This window comes from Aspergillus costaricaensis (genome assembly GCF_003184835.1).
Source record: "Aspergillus costaricaensis CBS 115574 unplaced genomic scaffold BO79scaffold_4, whole genome shotgun sequence".
NCBI lineage: Eukaryota > Fungi > Ascomycota > Eurotiomycetes > Eurotiales > Aspergillaceae > Aspergillus > Aspergillus costaricensis.
In genome coordinates, this window is record NW_020291804.1 from 185,985 (window position 1) to 205,063 (window position 19,079).

General features: G+C 50.3%; 5 protein-coding genes across 5 annotated transcripts; 2 read left to right on the forward strand and 3 right to left on the reverse strand.

Moving 5' to 3' along the window:
• Positions 1–3,393: 3,393 nt before the first annotated feature.
• On the reverse strand, positions 3,394–4,891 carry BO79DRAFT_207058 (40S ribosomal protein eS4). The gene is made up of 4 exons (XM_025682101.1): positions 4,819–4,891; positions 4,542–4,679; positions 4,187–4,471; positions 3,394–4,025 (listed from the first exon to the last, which is right to left on the reverse strand). The coding sequence occupies exons 1-4, from the start codon at positions 4,830–4,832 to the stop codon at positions 3,686–3,688; spliced, it is 777 nt and encodes a 258-aa protein (XP_025543413.1). The 5' UTR covers positions 4,833–4,891; the 3' UTR covers positions 3,394–3,685.
• Positions 4,892–5,101: 210 nt separating this feature from the next.
• On the reverse strand, positions 5,102–6,713 carry BO79DRAFT_207059 (aspartate-semialdehyde dehydrogenase family protein). Its single transcript, XM_025682102.1, has 3 exons — positions 6,365–6,713; positions 6,051–6,308; positions 5,102–5,995 (listed from the first exon to the last, which is right to left on the reverse strand). Exons 1-3 carry the CDS (start codon positions 6,390–6,392, stop codon positions 5,190–5,192), a joined length of 1,092 nt encoding a protein of 363 aa, XP_025543414.1. The 5' UTR covers positions 6,393–6,713; the 3' UTR covers positions 5,102–5,189.
• A 287-nt stretch (positions 6,714–7,000) lies between these two features.
• Positions 7,001–9,006, reverse strand: BO79DRAFT_166172 (oxidoreductase, FAD-binding protein). The gene is made up of 4 exons (XM_025679300.1): positions 8,656–9,006; positions 7,502–8,555; positions 7,272–7,453; positions 7,001–7,217 (listed from the first exon to the last, which is right to left on the reverse strand). Exons 1-4 carry the CDS (start codon positions 8,995–8,997, stop codon positions 7,065–7,067), a joined length of 1,731 nt encoding a protein of 576 aa, XP_025543415.1. The 5' UTR covers positions 8,998–9,006; the 3' UTR covers positions 7,001–7,064.
• An 812-nt stretch (positions 9,007–9,818) lies between these two features.
• On the forward strand, positions 9,819–13,463 carry BO79DRAFT_284836 (uncharacterized protein; the record flags this gene model as incomplete). The annotated part of the gene is made up of 9 exons (XM_025688290.1): positions 9,819–9,896; positions 9,968–10,115; positions 10,166–10,260; positions 10,351–10,968; positions 11,027–11,179; positions 11,227–12,426; positions 12,484–12,609; positions 12,668–12,784; positions 12,861–13,463. The coding sequence occupies 9 exons, from the start codon at positions 9,819–9,821 to the stop codon at positions 13,455–13,457; spliced, it is 3,132 nt and encodes a 1,043-aa protein (XP_025543416.1). The 3' UTR covers positions 13,458–13,463.
• Positions 13,464–14,453: 990 nt separating this feature from the next.
• BO79DRAFT_274947 (RNA-directed RNA polymerase (Sad-1)) lies at positions 14,454–18,803 on the forward strand (the record flags this gene model as incomplete). Its single annotated transcript, XM_025687636.1, has 4 exons — positions 14,454–14,734; positions 14,787–14,946; positions 15,008–15,479; positions 15,568–18,803. The coding sequence occupies 4 exons, from the start codon at positions 14,454–14,456 to the stop codon at positions 18,801–18,803; spliced, it is 4,149 nt and encodes a 1,382-aa protein (XP_025543417.1).
• Between the last annotated feature and the right edge of the window lie 276 nt (positions 18,804–19,079).

Below are 19,079 nucleotides of genomic sequence, written 5' to 3' on the forward strand. Positions count from 1 at the left end.
GACGGCGGACTGGGGATTGAATAGAATAGAGCTAGCTAGACTGCAGTCCTCGGACGTGTCCACGCCAGTGTTACCCTCAACAGCCGACGTTGCATGTCCCACAGACCGGGGGGGCAGACAGATGTGGATTCGGTCACCCAGGAAGGATTGACCATAAAACCAATAGCAAGTGAGAGAAGAGAGAGCAGTAAGTAGTAGTCTGGAGAAAGAGAATGGGAGCAGCAGCGGAGGAGCTCGTGGCGGTGGGTGTCTTTTCGCCAAGCAGGATCCACCATCAAGAGAAAAAGTAGAACAATTCAATTGCTCTGTTCGTCTGGTGTATTCCAATCGATCAATGAAGGAAGGAATGTAAATCCTTCAAAATTCTTCCCTCTTTGCTTCTCCACGGTACCTGGTGCCTTAATTTGATCCTAACTCTCAGGAACGCGTGGATACCAGAAGGTTGGAAACTATCGAGACAAGCTAAACTTCGCCTTCGGGTGGAAAATCATGGCGGGATTCGATGATCGAGCATAGCATCTCCACCCCGAAACTTCCATCCACTAGACTAGACTACCAAAGACCAGCCAGATATTGTGGCGCAGGGCAACAAGAGGTTGGAATCAGGGGCCCCGCTTAGGAGAAAACCCTGGTGTGCCCGGCATCAACTTAACTGTCGAATTATTAGACTAGACGTCTTTCCATCCACTATGGGGGGAGGAGGCAATATTGTCGATGGGTCACAGCAAGAGGCAGAATAGAAACCAAAAGTTAGAAATCGGCCATCCGAATCAATTCTGCTGCAATCATCAGACGCCGGAACTTGCGGGTTGCAGATAGCCACGGCAGCGCCGCTGCACACGGCTTCCCTCCACGTTGTGCCATTCACAAGCATCCCAGGAAGAGTAAGACATCTTCATCTTGGACTTTGGACCGGAGTACTCCGGCCAATGTATTCCGTGATGGCCCTAGTCGTCGAGACCCGCTCATTCCGCCGCCGTTTTCGCGGCCACGGGGCGTCCCTCTGAGGAGAGAGAGGGATGTCCAAGAAGTGAAAGAATTGAAGCTTCCTTCCTTCCCTCCATCCTGTGTCACGACTCACCACTTTTGCTTCCTCGCCAGATTCTACGTCTAGGCCAGTATGGTTACCATCCTGCAAAGACAGGGCTGTGTCGCTGAGCTGTCGCATGCAGAGAGGGTGACCTGGAACCTCAACGCCCCTGTACTTACTTGCACGGCCCGGAAGGTCCAGACTCGGAGCGGATAGCCACAGCCATGGCAAGCGACAACTATTGATGGGTGACTGACTGGGCTTGTATGTAGGCGGGAGGAGTCCTTCTGCAAGAGCGCAACGGTTGTCAGGACCTTGCCAAACCCTAGATAATGACCACTCGTAGTCCGTAGCCATGTTGTCACTCGGCTGCCTGGTCCCCCGTCTCCAACACGCCCGCTTACTTACATATGATGTCTACATACATACCGACATGATTGTTCTCTGTGTTTCCCGCATGTTGTGACGTGACATTGTGCGAAAACAATCGCTTTCACAAGCCATCTGCCGTGCAGATGCGTGGGGGCTGCTTACAGCCAGAGCCTATAGTTGATCACTATGTGAGGAGCATTATAGCTTGGTCACCATTCCCGGACAGCGACCTGTCCATCCAGATAGACGTGGCCTGCTAGACCCGGATTGGTTCCGGACGTGCAGCATGCATGAGCCTGGCTCGGAGGCTAAGGAAGTATGTATGGTGTGCGTGGACGAGTGCGTGTGTGTAGAAGCGAGTTAACGGGTGGGCTATGTCACCGTGGCTTGAGACAAACATCTCGAAAGCCTCGCTCACAGGCCAGGTAGGTATATAACCTTCGTACTCATCTACCAAACGGAGAGAAGACCACTGCCGAGCACCTTCTGCTTTTTCCAGGGCTCGCGGGGGAAGCAATATGTGAATACCCTTGGACTGAGCAACGGACACTGTGATACAAGTGTGTGCGATGCCACCTTTCCCTCGATGATCGTGCCGCCTCGATCCCTCGGACGAATCCTGCCGGTATCCTGCCTGACATGGCCGAGAGACATCCAAGAACCCTAAGGCACCTCCATCCACAAAAGGAAGATGGTGGGCAAGCCTTTCCCAGACAAGGAGGGAAAAGAGAGCGGAGAAGGTGGACAGAGGGGAATAAGATACGGAGGTGGAAAAAGAAAACATTCAAGCAAAGGCGCAACCCGCAAGTGATGGATCTCAACCCCATCTTTCCCCCCTTGATCCTGTTTTCTGAGCTTAACCGAACCATCCCGAGCGCCAGAAGGCGTGGATCGAAGGAAAGTCCGACCACGGCGATGGTCGAATATCAATTATCAATCACAGTGAGATCGACTAGGTCAAGATGACTTGTCAGTTGACTTAACGCAAACTAACCCATGCGACATGGTGGCTAAGTCTGCATGGTCAGCACCCGATTAGTTTGGCGCTTCCTCTGATATGCCGAGGATCGAGAGGAGGGATCGGGCCAAAGGGGCGCCGGCAGGAGGATGTATCCAGATGAATCAATTCCTCTCTTATCATCCCATCCCATCAGTGCGACTAGAGCGGCATCTGCAATCTGCACCGGCATCAGCAACCAAGAACTAAGATACCAGTCCGTCCGTCGAATACTCCATCGTCTCCTCATCCCACGCAACAACTCACATTTATTTAATCTTTTTATTATTATTTTGGTTCTCCCATTCTAGGTCCCGTCTCTTCTCGCTAAATCCCTCCTAATTCACTACCCCCCACGGCTAATAGGGAGAGGAGGGGAAGAGAAAAAAGAGGAGAGGAGAAAGATGAGGAGAAGATCCATACTGACCTGCAGCAGCCCAGTTGACGTGTTACATTCCTACTTGTAGCCTTGTACAGAGTAGATGGGCTAAAGGAGATGTTCGGTTGGCTGATTTCAACGAAACCAAGGCAGCACGGGAGACCCCCCAAGTCTCGCAATTCCTCATAGTCCGATGGGTCGACCACTGCACCAGGTCAACTTCGGCCAACTGCTCCAGCCACTGTTCATTCATCTCCAAGTGCAGCTTCCCTTTTGGATCGGTTGGCTCCCGCCTTGGGATGTGAGACGTAAACTTTTTCCCAGGACCCATGAATGGATTGCATCTACCATCCCACCCTGTTGCCCCCAGCAGTGTAGCATCCCTGTTAGAGGTCACGACAGGGTGGACTCGAGGCGATGGGCCGTCCAGATAGTAGCATCTGCGCGAGTCTTAACCATGGATTAGATAGATCTGCTGGGGTGGCACGGGAGTATCCGGCGGAGTTGCTCTGTGAATGGGTCGGGGAAATAGACAAAGCAAAGGGGGACGAGGGAAGTTGGAGGTGGTAAAAATAAGAAATATCCTACTGCAACTGGCCCAGTTACAAATTCCAGGAAAGGAATGAACTAAGGACTTAAAGAATTAATGGTATCATACAATCACAGGCAGACAGACTTGGCATCTTGACCTTGCTTTAGTGTACAAGTCTACGGTACAGTAGTTAACAGGTGTAACTTTGTGTCCTGTAGACAATTCTTTCTCTTTTTTTGTTCTGGATAACGCTTCATATAATTATCGTAACCGGCGTCATACAGGTCCACAAAGCAAGACAAGATGTCATCGCCACAGCGGAATTTTTCAACGCTTTTATTTTTCCGGCAGCCTACATCACTTACCATGCCACATTTACTGGAGGGCACGGCGGCGGTCACGCTCCTCGGCGATGGAGAGCTTGACACCCTTGCCCTTGGGCAGGGAGATCCAGGGCTTGTCCTGACCGATGACGAAGACGTTGGACTCACGGGTGGCGAAGGTGTTGTCAATAGCGTCCTTGATGTGGACGATGTTGAAACCACCATCGTGGCGCTCACGGTGGGTGACGACACCGACACGACCCATGTTACGACCACCGGTGGCCATGGCGACAACACCAGTGTCGAACTTGACGAAGTCGGCGATCTTGCCAGTGGCAATGTCGATCTTCACGGTGTCGTTAACCTTGATGGCGGGGTCGGGGTAACGGATGCTATAAGAAAAGCCCTTGTTAGCACACTTTGTTCTCACGTTGCGGCTCCTTACTGTGTTCCAGCAAAGAACTGCGATTCTAGTTCTGTCGTCCTCCGCCGATCAACCAAAGCTTGGTCCAACGACTGAATGACGCGGAACTTGTAGAGAGTATGCACTCACGTTCTCGCATCGTGCGTAACCAAGAATGGGATCCCGCCCTTGCCGAGCTGAACACGCTTGACCTTGCAGAGCTTGTACTCGGCCTCCTCAGCCTGGATGCGGTGGACGGTGAAGCGACCCTTGGTGTCGTAGATGAGACGGAAGTTCTCGCCGGTCTTCTCGATGCCGATGACGTCCATGAAACCAGCGGGGTAGGTAGGGTCGGTGCGGACCTTGCCGTCGACCTTGATCAGACGCTGCATCATGATCGCCTTGGTCTCACGGCCGTTAAGGGCGTACTTGAGACTATAAACCTGTCAGTCCACCAATTCCTCATATTCTCTTCGATTCTTTCGTAATCGCTGGATGGTCGTACCGGTTGCGGATGAAGACGATCAGGGGCAGGCAGTCCCGGAGCTTGTGAGGACCGGGGGAGGCCTTGGGGGCGTAGGTTCCGGACATCTTGTCCAGGAGCCAGTGAGAAGGCGCGCTAAGGCGCTTCTGGTGCTTCTTACTGTACGAACATGGTGGTTAGTATTCAACTCCTCAAAATCTTCAATTCTTCTGCCGTAGCGACGAAGAATCGGTGAAAACGCAATTCCACCGATAATCTCGCCTCGTGCAATAAGAACAGCGTAGGGCGTGTAACTCACGGTCCGCGAGGCATCTTGGCTGCTTTGTCGACTTGAACCGGTTAGTTGTCGAAGTGTCGCGAGGAAAAGAAGGAGACGGAACAAGGACTTCAGCAGCTGATATCCAGCCCATCTGCATTTTTCGCTTAGCGGCTGGTGCCAGCGGGGCTTAGCCCTAGCACTAGTACCGTTCTTTAGGCCAGTCCCACTAGTCCCGACCAGTACTAGCCTGATGGGTCACGCGAATTACATAATCAATACTGGGTCTAGGCTTCATTTAGTAGTATCCGGCTATTGTTCAATGCTTTTGGCTTTTAGTAGCTGAAATATCTAGAAACAAAAGGATATCTGACGCCGTCTAATCGCTATATGCCATAGATCTCTTCACATGTTTAGATGTAGCCCTTGATGACAGCAACCTCCGCGTTGAGGATGGACGATCCAGCTGCACCGATAACGGTGTTGTGCGAAAGAGCAGCGAAGCGGAGATCGAAATAGCCACCCTCATTGCCGTCGCGCACCCGTCCGACGCTAACGGTGTAGCCCTTGGAGATGTCCCGGTCCAGTCTAGGCTGGGGTCTGTCGGGCTCGTCGAACACCCGGATAGCCTGCGCGGGTGCAGAAGGAGCGCCCAGCTTCTGAGCCTCCGACTGGTACTCCCTCATGGCCTGGGCCACCTGCTCTGCGCTGGGAGCCGGGCGGTTTTTGAAGCGCAAGGAAACAAAAGCCATGTGACCGTCAGTGACTCCAACACGAGTGCAAGTGGCGCCAACACGGAGACCGGACTGTTCTTCGAAAGCAGTAGCATCGGCATTCAAGGAGCCCAAGATCTTCTGGGCTTCGTTCTCAAGCTTGTCTTCCTCACCGCTGATGAAGGGAATGACGTTGTCCAGGATGTCCATGCTGGGGACACCGGGGTAACCAGCTCCAGAGAGAGCCTGCTCGGTAAAGACTTCCACCTCCTCAACGGGTCCAAACTTGGCCTGCAGAGCAGCGAACGGGATGACAACACCAATGACAGCGCAGTTGGAGTTGCAAACCAAAAATCCCTTCTTCAGGCCGAAGTGTTTGCGCTGGTGAGGGATGAGGTCCAGGTGGTGGGGGTTGACAGTGGGGACGACGAGAGGGACGAGAGGGTGCTTGCGGTAGTTCTTCGCGTTCGAGAAGACGGGGATATCAGCCTTGATGAATTCCATCTCTGTAACAGTTGTGATCAGCAGGTAGTATTGTCGCCTGGGCAAAGAACCACGTACCAACATCACCCGCAATGTCGCTGTTGAGTCCAGAGAAGACGAGATCGCAGTCAGCGAACTGTTCAGCCTTGCAGTCACGAAGGACGAGTGTGCTAAGCTTCTCCGACATAGCCGTAGACTGCTTCCATCTCACGGCATCCTTGTATTGTTTGCCCGCAGAGCGCTCAGACGCACCGACGGCGTGCAGCTCCAGGAAAGGATGGTCGGCAAGCAGGAGGATAAAACGCTGGCCCACGGAGCCGGTGGCGCCCAAAACACCTGGATGTTATCAGTAACGCAGCCACAGACAACTCGCTCGTGTTGTTTATCCATACCGCACTTCTTCTTAGGATATGAGGCCATTTTGTTTGATATCGAGTAGGTCGCTCAGCGATTCTCGTGATCTGACAGTTGTCAATTACACGTCCTTGATAGGTAATGAGACAACGATGGATGATTTAAACAGAAGCATTGGCATAAAAATCTCAATTGGAACATGCTCACGGGGAGACATAGCCAACATCCGGTTACAGCGCCTTAACCGACGGAGCCCCGCAAGGGATGAAAGCACAGTTGTTGTATCTCCACGATCGGCATTTTTGAAGATTGTGACACGATAGACGAACAGGTAACTTTGCAATAGCCACAATGTGATTGAACTATGAGCAAATCGAGCAAATTGCACTCACCTCTTAGACAATGATGCGGAAGTTGGAGAGGGACAAGAGTGGCGTTACCGATTAAAACTGCGATATCGCTCCGGAGCACATCTGCCCCGCTGTGACTCAGCCCTCACTACTGACTGACTAACCACTCCGTAGCATTCTCCGCCAATCTGATTGGCCGATTGCTCCGATCTTATAGAAATGTGAATGGCATCATTTTAGGGCCTTGAGCTAGACCATAAATGGATGGTGTCAATATAGTTGAAAGTGACATAGTTGCTATGAAACTAGCCATTGATATGTACAGCCTTTTGTCTGTCCTATTTACTATGCATATGCCATACTCAGCTGAGAGATCAGATTGCGCCATCTATGCTTCGTCCTCATAATCGAAGATCTTGCCAGGGTTCAATAACCAATGTGGGTCGAGAGACTTCTTGATGGAACGCATAATTCCAATTGTGGCTGGGCCAAGCTCCTTTTTCAGTGAATCTTTTTTACCCAATCCCACACCATGTTCACCCTGGAAACTGGTCAGTCATGCTTCAGGTACAAGTTCAGTTTGCAGATGTCTTACGGTGCAAGAGCCTTCCATTTCCAATGCGCGATCAACCATGTCGTACACAACCTTTTCTACTCGCTCCCTTTCTTCTTGAATAGTGCGATCATATAAGATACTTGCGTGGAAGTTGCCATCTCCAATATGCCCAAGGATACTGGCAAAGATTCCCAGGTCATCGAGTTCTTTCTTGGAGATTTCTACTATGGTTAGCTAACATCCGGGTACTGGGTTGTCAAAAAGCATACCAATAATGTCTGGCAATCTAGAGATCGGCACGGAAACGTCGGTTGACCATACTTCAGATCCTCGCTCTCTTAGCGCCAGCATACTCCAGAGCGATTGTTTTCGCGCAGACCATAAATCATGTGCTTCTCGCTCGTCTCTTGCAAATTCGAACGAGCTTGCGTTGTTGTTCTTTGCCAGTGCTTTGGTCAGGTTAATACTATCCGCGACCCCAGCTTTGGTGCCGGAGAACTTGAAGAACAGAGTGGGCAATTTCTTCCATGTTCTTCCAGTTCCTCCGGCGCGGTTGATGACATCCATCTGTATCTCATCAAGAATCTCCATACACTGAACTTGAATGCCTTTTCGAACAAGCTGCATGGCAGTGGATGCCGCATCACGTACAGTGGGGAAGGTCACCACACCGACACGAGTCTGCTCTGGAATCGGCGTCAATTTCAGGGTAGCTTCAGTCACAATACCAAGTGTTCCTTCAGACCCAACAAACATTCCTGTCAGGTTATACCCGGCTGAAGTTTTGCGTGGACGGCGACGTGTCTTAATGACCCGACCATCCGCCAGCACGACAGTAAGGTTAATTACCCAGTCTTTCATGGTCCCGTACCTCACGGCATTGGTTCCACTGCAGTTTGTCCCAATCATGCCACCTATCATTGCAGACGGTCCCGGGTCAACGGGAAAGAAAAGACCGCTGTCCTTAATCTTCTCATTCAAATCCATCCATTGAATGGACGGTTGGACCACAACGTCCATATCAGATTCGTGCAACTCAAGTATCTTATTCATCGTCACGAAATCAATGGTCAATCCGCCTAGAGGGGCCGAAAAATTGGCCTCCAGACTAGAACCTCCGGAGTAGGGTATCATTGGCATTTTGTATTTGTGACAGATCTTGGCGATCTTGGAAACATCATCTGTACTCGCCGGGTAGGCAATGGCAACTGGCAGACGATCAGCATTGACGCTGGACCATTCTGAAAACCCATGTTGTTGAAGATCGTCTTTGTCGGTGCTGATGACCTCGTCACCTAGCGTGGCTCGCAATTCTGCAATGGCCTGTTTGTTCAAATCGATGTTTAGTCAAGTACACATGATTTACCATATATATATATATATATATATATTAAGAAAACGGGAGAGCTGGATAGTTTTCTACCTTCTCAAAATCCTTCGCAGATCCATACTTGGGATGCTTGCTATCCAAAGACTGGGACTGTCCGCTCGTCACAGCATATGCATAGCCGACGCCTGCAGCCAAGGCAGAGGCTAACAGGGTCCTGCCTGAATTTCGAGAACCCGAGCGGTTGCCAGAAGGCCCAGTATTGGCACCGTTCTCCTGTCCAGTATTGCCGTCATTCTTGTGTCCTGCCTTTGAACTAGCCCAACGCACTGCTTGTTGAAGAGGTAAGGAATGGCGTGGCGAGAGGGCGCTGGGCCGGCATTGAAGGGCGCGGAGATGTGCGGGGAATGCCCGAGGCACCTGGCTGAGCGGCCGCATTGTCTCACGAGCTCGGATCCACGGGGAGTGAAAAATATTGCTATCTGTAAGATTAAGGGTTGAATTGAGCAATATATATTACATTCCCGGTCCGGTTAAAAAAGACATACTAGGCCTCGAAGGCCGAAAATGGGGTCTCCGATTATCCAGTCGTAGCCCGTTATAGGAGCTTGGCCTCGGCGCGAGGAGAAACGTCATCGGGGCTAAGGATGAGACGTACAGCAGCTATCGGAAATAGGCCGAGTAGAATGCCATAGACCTGCCTTTGCTGGATAGTGGAATATGCTCTTGTCCAAGTCTAGAGGGTGCGGAAAAGTAGGTTCACCCCCACATTGATGAAGGCCGAGCAACGATGATTGATCCCCACGTTTTGAGGGGTTGCTGCTTATCGTTGAACACGATCGGCCAAAACTCCGATGGTGCCTCAGGAACACAGGCAGGCTACGACTTGGCAGGAACAGGCACACATGGCTCGGATTGGACCGAAAAGGGTAGATCATCCTGCAAGAAAGCTATACCTTGTCACTGTCAAGGACAACGTGAATGCATAGAGCTCAATGGAACAGTTTGATAAAGCAATCGCCGGCTATTCTTGCATCATATTCATTGACCCCACTTGCTTATCTGCCAGGCTCCCATATGGCCCGCGCCCAGTTGTTGATGGGGCAACCGGCTACATACAGAACATCAAATCTTTCCCACCACAGTCAAAAGTCAAGCTAACGATAACCTCGTGGGGAACGGCACGCCCCATTTTATCTGTGGCCCATATTTATTAGCTCATGGATACTCACTCCATAGATGAAGTCAGGTTAGCAGATATGCCAGATCAACACAGTATTCGTTTGAGTCGCGAGGTGGAACGCCTCGTTACCGCACCTTACGCACCTTCATTTCAGGTAAACTCCCGCTACTCCACGCGAGTATCTGAGGTCAATGCGTTAGTTTTGCTAATCCCTGGCACATTCAGGACCTATATAGCTTGACTCAATCAACAACGTCACAAAGCATTCGACTGTGGGCCTCTCACAAGCCCTGTCAAATCGGGGCTCTAGTTGACGTACTCGTGGATGGTCTATCGCGCTCTCGTTTCGCGTTACCTCTACTTGGGACATTCAGTAAGCTCATTGCTTGTATTAGTTGCATTGGCTAGGCTGATCTTCGGCAGTTTCAGCACCCGCGGTTCGGGATGCTTTGCTGGAGCGACATCCATGTCTTCTCGATCAGTTCCTTCAAGGTGTTATCGGCGATGACAAGGCAGAGGTTCGTACGCCCCTTATTCAAAGAGAATTGCTAGCCACGGGTGGCTAGTAATACTGTCGAGCTATGAGCTTCATGGACTGACTTTCTTAGTATGCTTTGGTGTGCACCGCCATCCTGGCGTCTCCTCTACCGCCTGAGTTCATAATACCCGCACGCTTGACACAGTTTATGGAAAAGATGATACGTACAATGGGAGAAGATCCCCGTGCAGAAAACATCCTACCTCTAAACCAAATCTCTAATGGCATCAAAAGATCACCTCGGCTCCTCGAAGAGATCCCGTCCGAAGTGATGGCTAGCCTTCAGGTAGAGCTCACGAAAACGCTGCGTAACCTGAGTGACCACATGGGCAACCTTCTCTGTCTAGCAACCTTTGCACGCATGGCATCCTTAGAAGATTCGGCGACCGAGGAAGGCTGTGTGCGGTTTGTTCCGTCATGGTTACAAAGCGTCAACCATTTCTTTGGCCCCAAGCGGGGTCTCAAAACTTTGGACCTCGTCGTCCTGCGCGTTATTCTTGCTTGCTCTGATAGCTGCAGTGACTTAACGGTAGATAAAGCAGCCGAGAGTATTCGTTTGGCCATCGAGATATGTGATAGAGTTGAGCCAGAACAGAGAGAAAGCTGGGTCAAGGCAAACGGCTCAAAGATTGCCAAGCTGCGGGAGAAGATCACCAGGAGTGGTATTGACTCTGGAGTTCAGATGCTAGTATGTGCTGGTTGAGCTCGAATCTGCGGCAATGTGGACACATGCTAATTATCGTCAGGGTGCGACATTTTTGGCATCGCTGCTTCCAGTTGCGGCATTATCAACCGATATAGCCCGAGTTGCTGTCGATGGGCTTATAAGTCGAGACAGCAAGTTCGTGCTAGGTGTGCTGACATCAGAGTATATACCACGCCTTGTAGGGGCAAGTGTGGTAAGTAAACCCACGTTGCCATCTGGGGCTATACTAACTCATTCAAGGCGTGTTTAGGCGTCACCGCGATACGCAGTCTGCTTGAATATATTGTGTCTTCTTTAGATACTACCAGCTCGCCGAGCCTGACTCATATTCTGGTGGCCAAGTCGCTGGTCACGGGACTGCATTCGGCATCGCTGAACTCCGCTATCTTTGCGGAACCTCTTGAACAATGTCAGCAAGTCCTGTGGAAAATAATTGAAAGCTTCCCGAGGAATCACGCTTCATCATCATGCCACGGCTCTCAAGAATGCGGAGCTGCACGTTCGCAACTGGAAAATGAACTAATTTATGACTTTTTATCCTTCTACCTTCACGCACTGCTATCACAGACCACAACTCAGGACACGATAGCTGGTAATGCCACCCTGCAGATGTTTCTGGCTCAAAACAAGCAGCTACTACACGGCCAAAAATGCTCGTTCTCAGAAGCAGAATCATCTCGTGCCGCCAAAACCTATACGACACTCAACGTCCGTGAGGGTGTTTCCGCGCCTAGTTCGCGGTCTGACTGGAGGAGCTCTATGTCAGAAACACTCATGCTTAATGCGCGCGTGTCAAACGACAGACTCATGCGTAAGATGGAGGAGGTGTGCTATGATCTCGAACAACGATGTGATGATGTCGAAGCCCCACTGCGGGCGATGGAGCAAGAGCGGAACGCAATTTCAGCCGAGGCGCAGCAGCTAAGGGAACAAAATGGCGCATTGGAGCTGCAATTTCAACAAGCATCCGATACAATTGGCGGGCTTCGGCTGGAGATCTCTCGCTTAGAGACCCATGCGGAAGCTGCATCCATCCGTGCTGAAGAATTGTCGGCAACTCTCGACGCAGCTCGAAGAGATCTTGAAGACCAGAGGCGCGAGTTTCAAGATACTATGGCAAGTGAGGTAGAAAAGGCCCGAACTAGGGAGTTGGACTTGGTCGCATCTATAACCGAAAGAGATGATCAGCTGGAATCATTGCAGGATGAAATGATAGCCCAAAGGGCCGAGAACACGAACCTGCAGAACGCTCTAGATGAAGCCTCGAAAGAGAAATCCTCCCTGATTAAAACGAATGACTCCCTCAACCAGGATTTGGCGGGACTTGAAGAGAAGCTCCGACAATGCGAACTGCTTCTAGTTCAAAAGGATGAGGACAAAGAGCAGATTCTATCCCAGAAGGCAGACACTGAGAGGGGAATGGAAACCCTTCGCATTCAGGTAGGATTACTAATATTCCAATGGCAGGAATTAAGAGATGCTAATGGGTTTTTGCAGCTTGAGGAAGAGAGGATGAAATCCCACGAGTTGGCGTCCACAATCGAGAAAACCGAAAGGGGCCTGCAAGTAGAACAAGAAACTGTTCGAGATTATGAGGCTCAACTTTCGGCGGCAAGTACAAAGGTAGGATCAATGGATTGATTATGTACTGGAATCCCAATTTCTAACGCACATTCAATAGTACGAGACCCAAAAGGAAGAAATATTCTCGCTGCGTATGGCCATGCAGGCAGCCGCATCCGACGCCACAAAGGAGCTGCAAACGAAGGATAAGCGGATACACCACCTAGAAAAGAAGGTAGGACAAGAAGCAGCGAGAAGCAGCAATTCCTCTTTATCTGTGTGCTTGAGCATTTACTTATCAGTCAAAATAGGTACAACAACTACGAAATGAGCGAGCCGCAAAAGCCCGGGAATTTTCTGAAGCCCAGCAACATATCGGACGTCTTATGAATGTTATGGGGATCCGAGTTGAGACCGACGGGACGAGACCCCCGAGCAAACAGACGAGGAGGTCTAGTGCAAGGCCCTCCCCGACAACCATGACACAGCAAACGCAACCGGCGGAGGACGAGCTCCAAACCCAGCCTGAAAACTCACAGGTGGAACCGATTGGAAATAGCATGTCGTCTCCTCCTTGCCGGAGCCCGAAAAGGACGATGGATAATGCATTTCCTCCGGCTGATCCATCATCGCAGCAAATGAGGGTCGGCAGGAAGTCTAGAAATGTAACACCCCAGCACAGGCGAACACCCCTCGAAGATGCCGACTTAAATAGCCAGCCGTGCGCACAGCGAAGCCCCGCGTCACAACGCAGCGAATGTGACACTTCCGACCAAGTTCGGACTCGCGCCAGCTTGGAAGAGAACCAACTTCAGCACATAGACCTGGACATGGATCTGGAGTTTTCGAAGGACTTCCTCTTCACAAGCACGTCCTTGTCCGCCGCCAATGATCAGACACAGCAGTAGTATGAGGCTTACATGAATAATGATTTTTGTATATACGTTAGTTCGTATGATAGCCTAGGCTATCGTTGACGCGCCCTTAATTAGATCCGTCCGGTTCTGAAGTACCTAGATTGAGGGCTGGACCCAGTACTAATGGACACTGTCCAAAGCATCATCCGTACTTATTTACGCCACATTGAACTCTCGGTCTGTAGCCCCAGGTCAGCTTGCTCTGTGGCGGCGCATCTGAAGAGTAGATGGGCCATAGCCAAACGCCCGGAGGCTCCACTCAATGGTGTCATTGTGAGAATTCATCTCGCCTGTGAGAATCTGCAAGTGCTGTGGCTGATTTCGTCTCATTCACTTTTCGGCTCTAACCATGAGTTTGGTTGGTTATCGCAGGAAGATTCCGACTGGTCAAGCCACATGGCTGAGACATTATAAACACTGAAAATGAGCTAGAAAAAGCCCCAGGCCGCCTTTGTACTTCTCACTTCTGCTTTATCTTGACTTTTCCCAGCCCTCAGATTAGCGTAATGTGCACTCAGATCTAGTCTTCTTCGCAATACCAACCACAGCGCTCTCCTCGGTACCTGCTCCTTCAGATCACTAATACCTCCAGTCCAGGTCATAGTCTCGGACAACGAAAGCGAGTGAGTAGGAAAGCATAGTGGACAGGGTAAGCTGATGGAGATGCGTCCAGAAGATGACCCCAAAGTTCTCTCCCCGGACAGCGGGAGGGAGCTTCACTCGAGAGCCAATTCTCCCCATGTCTCTCTCTTTCTTTCTCCGTCTTCTCTCTCTTCCTCCCGGCCTCTTCCTCACTTCACTGTCAACTCGCCTTCTTCCTCAGCTCACTTTCCCCTCCCTTCACCCCCAGATTCCTCTTCCTCTTCATCCTCTCCTTCTCTCTTATCATCTTCATCCCCACATCCCCCTCTACCTCCACTTTCTTCTTCTGCTCCCTTCCCCTCACACACTTCATCCACCTCCAAGTCTGCTCAACCTGCAGCGGCCATGCCCCATCGAGGCAAGCAACAGCATACGAGGGGGCAAGGTTCCTACTGGCGGGGGCAAGGGAGGCAGCCGAGGGGGCAACAACGTCTATACAACATATTACCTCCTCCAGCTCCATGGAGATCGTGGGCTAGTGTTTCAATAAAACTTACTGGGCTGCCTCCCAAAGTCACTGCCCGTACTATCTGGCAGGCATTCAAAACCGAAGGCACGATCTTTTCGATCGATATCTTCGAAGACCATCATGGCCAGTTGGAGTCGAGGGGGAAAGTTCGCTTCAAGTTGGTCCTCGCTCAGGTCATGAATCCTCGGATATCACTAATCATTCACCAGACCGCCACCCCGTTCCGATTTTTGGAAAAATGGTTCATACATGATCAAGCTTTCAAGCGGACAAGAAGTACGCATTTTTGTTGCTCTTGAAGAGCCCAGGCCTTCAGAGCTTGAGATTCCAAGCCCAGTGCGTCCCAATGTCCGCTATCCGGTTGAGCTCGTAAGTATCCCCAACCACAAACACAGAAGCCAACTCTCATCCGGTGTACCTTTTCTCTCAGACAATCCCAATTTCCTCACTTGATATTGGAGTTATGCTTAACGAAACAACACTCCTACCAATGCGGACGATCGAAACCGGTCCCCTCGGGAAACCCTTCCTGCTACTCAATCTGAAAATTAAAGAACTTCACGTCTTCTTCCAACTTCAGATACTCAGCTCTAATAGTAAATCAACCTCAACCTCTTCTCCCGATACCTGGTACACATATCGCCTCAGGATCCCCCTAAGACAGCTGGGCAAGATCTTTCAGTCACGCAATATTACAACTGGGGTGGTATCGCACTTGACCGTGCTCGAATCCCCTCCCATGTATCACCGCCGAATCAGCGATATAAGTGCTACATTCCATGAGCCGGGAATCTGGAGGGACTCAGACTGCTGGTATCGCCAGACACATATTGTCCGCAACCCTCTCAACTTGTCTACGCTCCCAGTCAGCCTACCAAGGCAGAAGCCTATCATAGACATTGGTATGCCCTCATTTCTGCATCAACTGTTGTCGCTAGTCGTCTCTATCATTTCTATCTTTCCACTGGCTAATCTTACAATTTTCCGCAGGTCGATGGAATGCCTTCAGAATCAGTTATCCTCTAGATTGCCAGAAGGAACTCTTCACTCAGCTTTGTGCAATGTTCCAGGATTATAATGTTTCTATTGAGGAGACTGACCGCTTTATTCAATGGGATGATAGACAAGAGAGGATGCCGCCAGTGTGGAAGTGGATCGATCTGTCCGATGCCTCCAGTTTGTCAACGTCGTCATTAAATGACCTGATTGACTCTAGTTATGTCCCTCTGCCCTTCGCAGTTCGGTATCAGCTTGAAGTTTGTATTTCCAATGGCTACCTTTCCGAATTTACCATGACGCATGAGTTCGCCGCCAAACTAGCTGAGCTCGGGGAAGCAAAGGCAAGAAAGCTTCTGGAGAATGTAGCAAGTCAAAAACAGCAGTATCTAGACCCGATGAAGATATTTGATCTTCCATTTATCAGAGGGGTCAGAGCCACTAAGGTGAAGATCCCTCCTTACTGCTGTCATATGCGATCCGCTACAATCACACCCAGCACCGTGTACTACAATCTACCATCAGTGGACATCTCGAACAGGATTATTAGACGCTACATGGAACATTCAGATCGCTTTCTTCGAGTTCGATTTACGGATGAGAAGCTTTATGGTCGCATTCATGCTAGAAGCGATAATTCTAATGATGAGATTTTCACCCGCATCAAGCGAGCACTGGCAAATGGCATTATCATTGGCGACCGACGATACGAATTCCTTGCTTTTGGGAACTCCCAGTTTCGTGAGCATGGGGCCTACTTCTTCGCCCCATTGCCTGACCTTACAGCGGCCAATATCCGTGCTTGGATGGGTCATTTTAGCGATATCCGAAATGTGGCAAAGTACGCAGCACGGCTAGGCCAATGTTTCTCAACAACTCGGGCAGTAGCTGGTTGCCCAGTACAGATACGCAATATTCCTGATGTGGAAAGAAATGGCTACACTTTCTCTGATGGAGTCGGAAAGATCTCGAGGTTTCTTGCACAAATGGCAATGACTGAGCTCAAGATAAAGACGCCAACGGGCGAGCCTCCATCAGCCTTTCAGTTCCGTCTTGGGGGCTGCAAGGGTATGCTTGCTGTTTCTTCCGATGCCCAGCCTCAGGAGATTCATATTCGAGAGAGCCAGAATAAATTTCCGACCGTTCATAACGGCTTGGAGATCATCCGATGGTCTCAGTACTCAATGGCTACACTGAACCGCCAGCTGATACTTGTCATGTCCACCCTCGGGATTCCTGACGAGGTATTTCACGCTAAACTCAAGTCCATGCTGCGTGCTCTTGATGAGGCCATGGAAAGTGACTCCCGAGCAATCGAGGTACTCAAGAAGTACGTTGATCCGAATCAGACGACTCTTACCGTCAGTCAAATGGTATCTGATGGTTTCCGGCGATCTAAGGAGCCATTCTTCACATCTATCCTAGCCCTTTGGCGGACCTGGCATATCAAGTACCTGAAGGAGAAGGCGAAAATTGTCATTGACAATGGCACGAATTTACTAGGCGTCATGGATGAGACGGGGATCCTTAAGGGCTACTTTTATGATAAAATACCAAAGGAGGGCGCTTCTCTCGAGCAAAAGCTAGCAGCATTGCCAGAGATCTTTCTTCAGGTCCCTCGTACAAGTGGCTCTGAGGGAGGTGCACAATACGAAGTCATCGAAGGGCTCTGTATACTGGCACGCAATCCCTCTCTTCATCCAGGTGACATTCGTGTGGTCCGGGCAGTCAACGTGCCTGAGCTGCACAGCCTCCGTGATGTGGTCGTCTTACCACAAACCGGTGATCGGGACATCGCCAGCATGTGTTCCGGTGGAGACCTTGATGGTGATGACTACCTGGTTATTTGGGATCAAGACTTGATTCACAAGGACTGGTTTTTAGACCCAATGCGCTACACAAGCAACAAGGCACAGGATCTAGACCACGATGTCACAGTCGATGAAGTTACCTCGTTCTTCGTTATGTACATGAAAAATGACAGTCTTCCAACGATTGCTCACGCCCATGTTGCCTGGGCAGATCAGCTTGAGGATGGTGTTAACGAAGAAAAGTGCATCCGACTTGCTCAGCTCCATTCCGATGCCGTGGACTACAACAAAACAGGAAGACCGGCTATCATGACCCGCAATCTTCAGCCACGAAGGTGGCCTCATTTTATGGAGAAGCCTAAGCCAAAAGACCAGATATATTGCTCCAGGAAGATTCTCGGTCAGCTCTATGACGCTGTGGAGAGGGTGGACTTCGTGCCAAGCTTGGAGATGCCTTTTGACGAGCGAATCCTGAACTGTTCAATCGAGGTCAGCGAAGACCTCCACACATTCGCTAAGAATCTCAAGAATGAATACGACACAGCCATGCGGCGAATCATGGCACAGCACGAGATCAAGACCGAGTTTGAAATCTGGTCAACCTTTATTCTTAACCATTCACATATGAGCAAGGACTACAAATTCCACGAAGAAATTGGTGCAATTTCAGCCGCGCACCGCGAAACCTTCAGAAAGCAATGCTACAACAAGGTGGACGGTAGAACATTCGAGCTACTGGCACCACTAGCAGTCGCTATGTACCGTGTCACGCATGAAGAAATGACTCAAGCGCTCAAGAAACATCGCGAAAACTCTCCACCGCATGAAACTCCCAAGATAAATCAGCTGCCTCTGATCAGCTTCCCCTGGATTCTTCCCCATATACTAGGCAGAGTTGCCCGTGGTCTATACGATGTCTATCAGCCTCCAGCACTCCAATCCGTTCTTGTGGAAATTGATCCAACCAAAGTCCCTCCCACTGCAGGTAAACCTGATATCCTGTACGAAGACCCGTTCGACCTATTCACAGACGAAGAACGCACAGCCAACTCATCACACACTCAGTCAATCCCAACTGCGGGCCCTTCCACTAGCCACGCAGGCGCGAAGAGCAGCGAGAGCATCATCGATCAACTGCTTGATTGCGGCATTTCGGACGTACCGACTCTATCGCCTTCTCTTCCATCCACGTCTTCAAGCACCCCCGGTAGGGAACAGATCTCCTTGTTAGACATCGATGACAACGTAGCAATACCCGAAATGCCCGAAATTCCCAGGCCGGTCATTGCAAGCCCTTCGGCAACACCACTCGTGGAGGAACTCATCGAGGGAGATGACGAATGCGAGGAGATCATCGAGGAGGAAGACGATGTTGAGCCTACTGCTCTCGATAAACTCAATGAGCTGCTTGGCCTTTGAGACAGGTCTTATATCGTCTGGGGATAGTACAACCTGCCGTTCTTGATTGCTTCGATCTGTGACGCTTGTTCCGCAGAACTATCTTGCTTCACTTACGTGCGTCAGAACTAGAATGTAATTACCAGTCTAGGCATGCACAAATTGCATTATCATAATCCATCTGAACATTAAGTACTATATTTCTAACCCCTCCGTTAAACAGTATACATGTTTGTGGTAACCATACATCACCCAACCCAACCCCTTCACATCCCATAATATATACTAAACGCCTAT

Bases quoted from the DNA above. Each gene is read 5' to 3' on its own strand.
- BO79DRAFT_207059 (XM_025682102.1), bottom strand. From the start codon at position 6,392: ATGGCCTCATATCCTAAGAAGAAGTGCG. The intron at 6,309-6,364 runs GTATGGATAAAC...GATAACATCCAG, and splicing joins ATATCCTAAGAAGAAGTGCG to GTGTTTTGGGCGCCACCGGC. The intron at 5,996-6,050 runs GTACGTGGTTCT...CAACTGTTACAG, and splicing joins CGACATTGCGGGTGATGTTG to AGATGGAATTCATCAAGGCT.
- BO79DRAFT_166172 (XM_025679300.1), bottom strand. From the start codon at position 8,997: ATGCGGCCGCTCAGCCAGGTGCCTCGGGCATTCCCCGCACATCTCCGC. The intron at 8,556-8,655 runs GTAGAAAACTAT...TTGAACAAACAG, and splicing joins CTGCGAAGGATTTTGAGAAG to GCCATTGCAGAATTGCGAGC. The intron at 7,454-7,501 runs GTATGCTTTTTG...TAACCATAGTAG, and splicing joins TAGATTGCCAGACATTATTG to AAATCTCCAAGAAAGAACTC.
- BO79DRAFT_207058 (XM_025682101.1), bottom strand. The intron at 4,472-4,541 runs GTACGACCATCC...ACAGGTTTATAG, and splicing joins ATCGTCTTCATCCGCAACCG to TCTCAAGTACGCCCTTAACG. The intron at 4,026-4,186 runs GTGAGTGCATAC...CTTTTCTTATAG, and splicing joins GTTACGCACGATGCGAGAAC to CATCCGTTACCCCGACCCCG.